Raw genomic sequence first — 8692 nt, forward strand, 5'->3', positions numbered from 1 at the left:
TGGGGGCATCTGTAGATTCTGGAACCTCCCTGTCAACATGTTTACCACCTTTGTCATCGAGGGACGGTTCTTTGGGTTCCACTGGATGCACCACAGTGCCACTGTGGCTAGTTTTCTAACCTTTTCTTTCTCTTCTTCTGCCGTGTCCCCTGTAAGCGCCAAGTCCTGGCCAGCGATAACTTCCTCATAGATGCATTCCGGGAGGTATACCTCGTTCTGGCTCCCAGTCCTTGGGTCTGAGTTCCTCCTACCACTCACCATCTCCAACACCAGCATGCCAAAACTCTACACGTCTGACTTGTGGGATATGCCCCCAAAGTTCCGGGAATATAGCTCCGGTGCAATATAGCCCATTGTGCCTCTTGCTGCAGTTAATGTAATGATGCTTTGGTCCCTGGCACACAGCTTTGCTAGGCCAAAGTCTGAAATCTTTGGATTGAAGTTGTAGTCCAGCAAGATGTTGTGAGGCTTGATGTCAAAGTGGAGAATGCGCTGGTTGCATCCTTGATGTAGATATTCCATTCCTCGTGCAATGCCTAAAGCAATATCTAGCATTTTTTCAGGTACTAAGAGAGTCTGAAAAATATTAGAGTCGCGAGAGAATATGTATTTCTCCAGTGACTCGTTAGGCATGAATTCATAAATAAGAGCCCGTCTTGTTCCTTCATAGCAATATCCCAGGAGGCGGACAATATTTGTATGGTGGATTAGTCCAATAGTTGCAACTTCATTGATGAATTCCTGTCCCTCTCCTATAGAGTTCTCTAGCATCTTGACAGCTACAGGAACTCCATTTGGTAGCTCGCCTTTGTATACACTTCCATATCCACCACGTCCTAAGTTAACCTTGAACCGTCTCGCCATCTTCTTAACTTCAGCGAAAGTGTACCTTGTGGTTTTTGATTTTCCATGTGTATTGAGAAACATTTCAACCTTCAAATGTATCTCTCTGTTATATCTTGTCTTCAGTGAAAGATAGAGTGCGGTAGCCACCATCAACACAAGAACAACAAAGGCACCCCCTGATGATGTAGCTGCATAAATACAGTGTACAGGTAGTCAGCACATTGTCTTATGATAGAAAGCCGTAGCTTACAGATTTAATGTGGATAAGAGAATGTAGGAGTGAGAATAGCTAAATAATTTATCTGTAGCAGATACATCTTTTTGTTCCAAAAAAAAGTGTAGCATAAGGAAAATTTGAATTGAAGTAGTACCTGCAATGATTTTGACATGTGAACCTGCAAATACGAAAGAGGACAATAAGATCTCATTGATGGCAGAATAACTGATGATAGCGGAAACAAGAAGGGGCCATGATTATATTCTTACCTTGGAGAATCCAGTACGCCCATTGCACCTCCTAATCTTAGGAGGGACTCCCCCGGAAGCCATCTTCGCAGCGTTTGCCGATTATTCCAGAACCAGGTTGAACAGTAGAACGATCCAAGCAGGATGGATCAGGGGAAGCAGAGAAATCTCATCCAAAGCAGTCGCGATCTAGTCGTGATGGTGTGGAGGAGGTCGAGCGCGGCTCTAAGGTTTAGGGTTTGGACGAGGAGGGGAGTAGTCGCTGGACGAGGCGGCAACGCGTGGGTGGTGGAGGACGCCTTGAGCGCTGAAAAATAGTCGGAGAAGAAACGGAGGGGAACGAGAAGCGAGGTCTCTATCTTACGAGGAGTGTAAATATGAAAAGCTTTTCTTTACATCGGTAAATATTAAAAGCTTTGTACTACGTACTTGTAGTTCCAAAGATAGGTAATTTGATTTGCGTATTCGACCCTGTAAGGCTATGTAATTCAAACACAAATGATTTTTATGAACTTATTATAGGTTTCAATTTAAATAGCCTGGGTACTTTTGAACTGCATAACCTAGATCATTATTGTTTGGGAAAACGCGAAGACCATGAAATAATATACTAGTATATTTTGTGAAAAGTGATAGAGCTTGCTTGATCCACCGGGGAATTTTTACAATCAGGACGACTAAATTAATGAGTGTTATATATGACTATATATGTTGGTGATGACACACTCGGCAATCTCGAAACAGGTTTTTTCCTCTCTTATTAGATGAAGCCAATCGGCCGAATGATGCTCTTCTGGTGGGTTAACGTGTCTCGTGGGACAAATCGGGCTAGACGTGGCGGCCTGGACTTCGCCGTCTTGCAAAGTTGTTGAACTGGACCTTCCCTTTTGGCATCCCAGCAGCAGACCAAGGCCAAACCCACCGCCGGCCCTAGCGACACTTGGACTACATATATGAGGAAGAACAAAATGAGCAAACTATCGAGAGGATCAGGCCTGAAACGGCACGGCGGCTCCTTCTCTCCCACCCCCGGCCGGCTCTTGATCCTTCCTCTTCTTGCTTCTTCCATTTTTTTTGGATTAGTTTGAATTACTTACAACATTTGTCACGCGGTGCTTCTTCCATTTTAATTAGCACACTTGTGCTTGTATCCAGTGGCTGTACTTCGATTCAAACCTCCATATGCTGAGTAAATCCTGCTGCCTACCTGAGAGTACCTAACAGCGGGCGTCCATGACCCAACGGCAAGGCACATGAAGGGAGCCACGCTCGGGGGAGTTCAGGTGGAGGGCTCGGTGGCTAGGGAAGGGGATGATCACATCGACTTTGGAACCATTTCCCACGCGCATCGTCACCTCGTCCTTAGTCAGTCTTCGCTTAATCCGTAGTCCCTGTTTCGAGTTGCAAATATTAGCAATAGAACCAATATCAAATACCCAGGTGCTACTGCGAGCTCTGGTAAGGTACACATTAATAACATGTATATCACATATACCTTCGTTCACCTTGCCATCCTTCTTATCCGCCAAATACTTGGGGCAGTTCCGCTTCCAGTGACCAGTCTGTTTGCAGTAGAAGCACTCAGTCTCAGGCTTAGGTCCAGACTTGGGTTTCTTCTCCTGAGCAGCAACTTGCTTATTGTTCTTCTTGAAGTTCCCCTTCTTCTTCCCTTTACCCTTTTTTCTTGAAACTAGTGGTCTTGTTGACTGAAAGTGCGTTATATCGACTAGAGGGGGGGGGGGGTGAATAGGCGATTTTTATGAAATTCTTCACTGAGGAATTTGCTGGTGAGGAAATTCCTTAGCGAAGAACTACCAACAGCGGAATGAGTACTCAAAAGTAAACATAATAGAATACAAGCATAGTCATCATGATGAAATGAAGACAGGCACAGAGTACAGAATCGTAAACATAGGATAACACAGGATGAAGACAAACAGACTGAAGAAATTGAACTGAGGAAATTGAGAAAGTCTTCAGTCAAAGTCTTCAAACACAGATATGAACGAGCACACAACACAGTTATGAGGAAATGAAAGAGTTGAGGAAATAGAACCAGTAAGCTTGGTGAAGACAATGATTTGGTAGACCAGTTCCAACTGTTGTCTCAGTTGTACGTCTGGTTGGAGCGTCAGAGTATTTAAACTCGAGGACACACAGTCCCGGACACCCAGTCCTGAACACGCAGCTCAGGACACCCAGTCCTCACCGTATTCTCCTTGAACTAAGGTCACACAGACCTCGTCCAATCACTCGTGGTAAGTCTTCAGGTGACTTCCAAACCTTCACAAACTTGGTCACTCGGCGATCCACAATTCCTCTTGGATGCTCTAGACCATGACGCCTAACCGTCTGGAAGAAGCACAGTCTTCAAAGGTAACAAGCATCGGATCCACGCAAGATCAATCTCTTCAGTGATGCTCAATCACTTGGGGTTTGTAGGTGTTTGGGTTTTGGGTTTTTGGTTTTTCCTCACTTGATGATTTTCGCTCAAAGTCCTTGGAGGATGGGTTGCTCTCAAATGACAAGTGTCAGTTTCTCTCGGAGCAGCCAACCAGCTAGTGGTTGTAGGGGGCAGCTATTTATAGCCTAGGGAGCAGCCCGACATGATAAGACATAAATGCCCTTCAATGATGTGACCGTTAGGTGGATAGATATTTTGGGACAGCTGGCGCATAGCACAGCAACGGTCGGAATTTTGAGTAGCAAAATCCTCAGGTCTATCATGTTCCTCACTGTGTAGGAAATCCGCACTGACGAATTCCTAACTCCCCAGTCAGAACAAATTCCTTAGAGACTAGAAGAACTTCGTCTCTGTCACTGAAGAATATGACTGGACTGTATGAGATTTCCAATGGCTTCACTCGAAGGGATTGGTAGGTGTAGGATTTTGAGTTGAGCATCACCTAAAAATTTTTCCTTAGTATTTCCTCGACCCCCTTTAGTCCATAGGACAACATACAATCATACCATAGGCTAGCTTCTAGGGTTTTGCCTCTCTGATCTCGTGGTAGATCAACTCTTGTACTACTCATATCATCAAGAACAATCAAGCAGGACGTAGGGTATTACCTCCATCAAGAGGGCCCGAACCTGGGTAAAACATCGTGTCCCCTGCCTCCTATTACCATCCGCCTTAGACGCACAGTTCGGGACCCCCTACCCGAGATCCTCCGGTTTTGACACCGACTTTGGTGCTTTCATTGAGAGTTCCACTATGCCGTCACCGTAAGGAAGGATGCCTCGTCTCGTTGTTAAAAACATCATTACTGTCGGGGGAGCCCTGGCTGTCGGTCAAACTCTCTGGCTAGGCAGTTTCATCATGACCACCCGTTCGGCTGCTGCACCGACGATTACTTCTCGGGTCATCGAAAACAGCCTCCACGTCGGCTCGGAATTTGCCGAGAAGATGGATCCAATGGAGCTCTCATCCCTAAACGAGCTCTTGGATCGCATCGCCGCCTTGGGAGTCGCTACGGACTATGATCGGATTGGGCTTAAACCCGATCAAAGGGAGATTAACTATCCACCAGTCACCCATCATATTGCGGTGGTGGAGGAACAATGCGGTGACTCTTCCTCTATCTTGAAGACTAACTATGTCCGGATTCCTGAGCTCTCCGAGCCGGATACCCATTTATGGGAGGACATCACCCAAGCCCTAAACCTAGAGTCAGGCAGCGGGCCAGACTTATCGGGCAACATCCCGGAATCCGAACTTCCAATATTGGAAACTCCTCGGCCCCTGGGTCTCAGATCGGGTAAGGGTTCGGACTCAAATCCACCCACCCACCCAGACTTAAAAGATCTTTCGCACATCAAGCAAGAGCCCCATGAAATAGTACATCATTATTGGGCCAGATTCCTCCTTGTGATGAATAAGGTTAAGGACTGTCGCGAGGAAGACACAGTCTCATTTTTCTGCAATAATTGCACGGACAAGGGAATCCTTAACGCCTTAAGTCGCCGTGACATATCACGCTTCGCTGACTTGGCGTCCATAGTATGAAAGTACTGTGCGATGGAAAGCGCCTGGAAAACCGAAACGAAATTTTGGGATAATCCGGCTCCAAATATACACCCAGTCCGAAGTAAAAGGGTGCACTATCATAAGACACCTGAGTTAATTACAAAGAAACGAAAACCCTCTACAGGGCATGGAACCGTATTGGAGAGATGGCTCAACGGACCCTGCAAAATTCATAGTACAGCAGATACCATACCAACACACAGCCTTAGAGCATGTTGGGTACTCCGGCAGGTGGCCAAAAGTGGTGAGGATCTTCTCATCCCAGATGCCACAGAGCACCATCCCGGGGATAACAATACGGTATTAACAGTCTTTGAAACCTTCTCATCAAATAATAGGCGCAAGCGAACACTCCGCAGCCTTGCCGAAATCTGCCACGTGGCAACAATAAATCCATGGAGTGACACGGCTATTACCTTCAATGCCAGTGACGAACCTAAATTCCGAACAACCCGAGCACCAGCTGCACTGGTCCTCAGTCTAATTGTGGACGGCTTTCGACCCACCAAAGTACTCATGGACAGCGGCAGTGGATTGAACCTCATCTATGAGGAAACTCTTCAACAAATGGAAATAGACTGGAACCGCATTGAACAAAACAGCACAACCTTCACAGGAATCATCCCCAGTCGGGAAGCACATTGTGCTAGGAAAATCACACTAGATGTGGTATACGGCACGCTAGAGAACTATAGGTCTGAAGAAATTACATTCCAAGTGGCCCCGTTCAGTAGCGGATACCACGCCCTTTTAGGGCGGGAGGCGTTCACGATCTTCCAAGCTATACCCCATTACGGGTACATGAAGCTCAAAATGCCCGGGCCCAACGGAATCATCACTCCCGCTAGTGATCTGGACACAGCACTCCGCGCCGAAAACAAAACAGTCGCATTGGCCCTCGAGGCGTTATCCGAAGCCCTTGCGGCCAAGGAATTAACTGCGCTGCGCTCCATAGTGGACAGGGACGACGTGATACTTGAGATCCAAGTCCACCTCTTTTAAACCAGCGGATGAAATAGTCAAATTTCAAGTCCACCCAATGGACCCTACAAAAACAGCCTCCATCGGGGCACAGTTAAACCCCGCTAGCTGTGGACGCCGCACTACGAGAGTTCCTGCGCGAGAATTGGGACATATTCGCCTGGCACCCCTCAGACATGCCAGGAATCCCACGCAGGCTGGCCGAACACAGCCTTAATATTCTAAAGGGATTCAAGCCGGTCAAGCAGACTCTTCGGCGTTTCTCTGAACCTAAGAGACAAGCTATGGGAGAGGAACTAGCCAAGTTATTGGAGGCCGGATTCATTAGAGAAACAAAACACCCGGACTGGCTAGCAAACCTGATGATGGTACCAAAGAAGGACAAATCCTGGCGCCTATGCGGCTTGCCCAAAGGATCCCTTCCCCCTCCCCCGCATCGATCAAATTATCGATGCTACCGCAGGACACGATTCATTGTGTTTCCTCGACGCATACTCCGGCTACCACCAAATCAATATGGCGGAGTACGACCAAGCCGCAATGGCATTTATCACACCATACGGCCCCTTCTGTCACAATGCCTTGTGGGCTCAAAAACGCCAGCGCAACATACCAACGCATGATTCAGACATGTCTAGATAAACAGATTGGCAAAACAGTAGAGGCATACGTAGATGATGTGGTCGTCAAAACCAAACACGTCAACTCTCTAATACATGACTTGAGGCTCACATTCGACAACCTCCAAACATAAGACATCAAGATCAATCCGGAAAAATGCGTTTCGGTGTACCAGCCGGAAAGCTCCTGGGTTTCATTGTCTCCAGTAGAGGAATTGAAGCAAATCCGGCCAAAATCCGAGCTCTGTCACAGTTGGCTATACCAACGGACCTCAAATAAATCCAGAAATTAACCGGATGTGCGGCGGCTCTAAGCCGCTTTATCTCCCGCTTAGGAGAAAAGGCATTACCCCTTTATCGCCTCCTTCGGCGCACCGAACACTTCGAGTGGACGGACGCTGTCACAGCCGGATTGGAAGAAATAAAAGCCATACTGGCAACCAACCCAATCCTGGCCACGCCAAACATAGGCGAACCAATGTTGTTGTACATTGCGGCAACTCATCAGGTTGTAAGCGCAGTGCCCGTCGTCGAACGAGAAACGGACGGACATAAATTCCCCCTTTAAAAGCTGGTATATTATGTATCCACTGTCCTTACTCCATGCAAATCACGGTACCCACATTATCAAAAGATAGCCTATGCAGTATTCATGGCATCCCAAAAGCTGCGACACTACTTTCAAGAGTGTTCAATTACAGTAGCCTCGGAAGTGCCACTTAATGATATTATAAACAACCGCAACGCCACGGGCCGGATTGCCAAATGGGCCATTGAGCCCCTCCCGTTCGACATAACATACAAACCCCGGCGAGCCATTAAGTCGCAAGTATTGGCCGACTTTGTCGCCGAATGGACGGAAGCCGAACTCATTAAAGAGTACGGCGCATACTCCAATTGGATCATGCACTTCGACGGCTACAAAATGCTGGCTGGTCTGGGGGCTGGCGTCGCCCTGACGTCCCCAACCGGAGATACAGTTCAATACGTACTACAGATACTGTATACAGACTCCAACAACGCAGCCGAATACGAAGCCCTATTACATGGTCTTCGGATGGCAGTCTCCATGGGCATTCAACGCCTGGAGGTGCGTGGGGATTCGAATGTTGCAATATCCCCAAATAAATGGAGACTTCAATGCCAAGGATCCAAAGATGGCGGCCTATCGCAACGTCGTCCTAAAGATGTCAGCTCGGTTCGAGGGGCTCGAATTTCACCATGTGGCTCGGGAAAACAATTAGGCGGCGGATATGCTCGCCCGCATCGGCGCAAAACGCGATGCGGTCGACCCCCCCAACATCTTTTTGGAGAGGTTGTTTAAGCCATCCGTGGTATGGGAAGGGGACACCAGTAACAATAGTCTGGACCCGGCCAAAATGCCTGATACTGAACACTCTGACATAATCGGAGGCTCTGCCACCGAAATAACACCTTCAGCCCACGTAATAATGGCCATCATCGCCCCGTGGACAGAACCATTCCTGGCCTACCTAAGGGCCTGTTCTGATCTCCTCCTGCTCCACGCTTCACAAAATCCTGAAGCAGATACGAGCCGAATGAAAAAGCAGCTAGAAGCTAGCTTCAGGAAGCAGGGATCGATCGTAGTGTAAAATCGTGAAGCAGCCTCGGCCCAGCTCCACCGATTTGTGAAGCTGGAGATGGCCGATATTACAAGCGAACTGCCACCGCCAAGTCATACGAGCCGAACCGGTACGCTTGATAAACTGATCGTTCCACGTTCCCTCGA

The 8692-nt window shown here is 47.7% G+C and overlaps 1 protein-coding gene across 1 annotated transcript; it reads right to left on the minus strand.

Annotated features, from left to right (window-relative positions):
• Positions 1-267: 267 nt before the first annotated feature.
• Positions 268-1298, minus strand: LOC125539266 (rust resistance kinase Lr10-like). The gene is made up of 2 exons (XM_048702692.1): positions 1218-1298; positions 268-1034 (listed from the first exon to the last, which is right to left on the minus strand). Exon 2 carries the CDS (start codon positions 994-996, stop codon positions 286-288), a length of 711 nt encoding a protein of 236 aa, XP_048558649.1. The 5' UTR covers positions 997-1034; positions 1218-1298; the 3' UTR covers positions 268-285.
• Positions 1299-8692: the final 7394 nt, after the last annotated feature.

This window comes from Triticum urartu, chromosome 1 (genome assembly GCF_003073215.2).
Source record: "Triticum urartu cultivar G1812 chromosome 1, Tu2.1, whole genome shotgun sequence".
NCBI classification, from domain to species: domain Eukaryota; kingdom Viridiplantae; phylum Streptophyta; class Magnoliopsida; order Poales; family Poaceae; genus Triticum; species Triticum urartu.

Bases quoted from the DNA above. Each gene is read 5' to 3' on its own strand.
- LOC125539266 (XM_048702692.1), bottom strand. From the start codon at position 996: ATGGTGGCTACCGCACTCTATCTTTCACTGAAGACAAGATATAACAGA.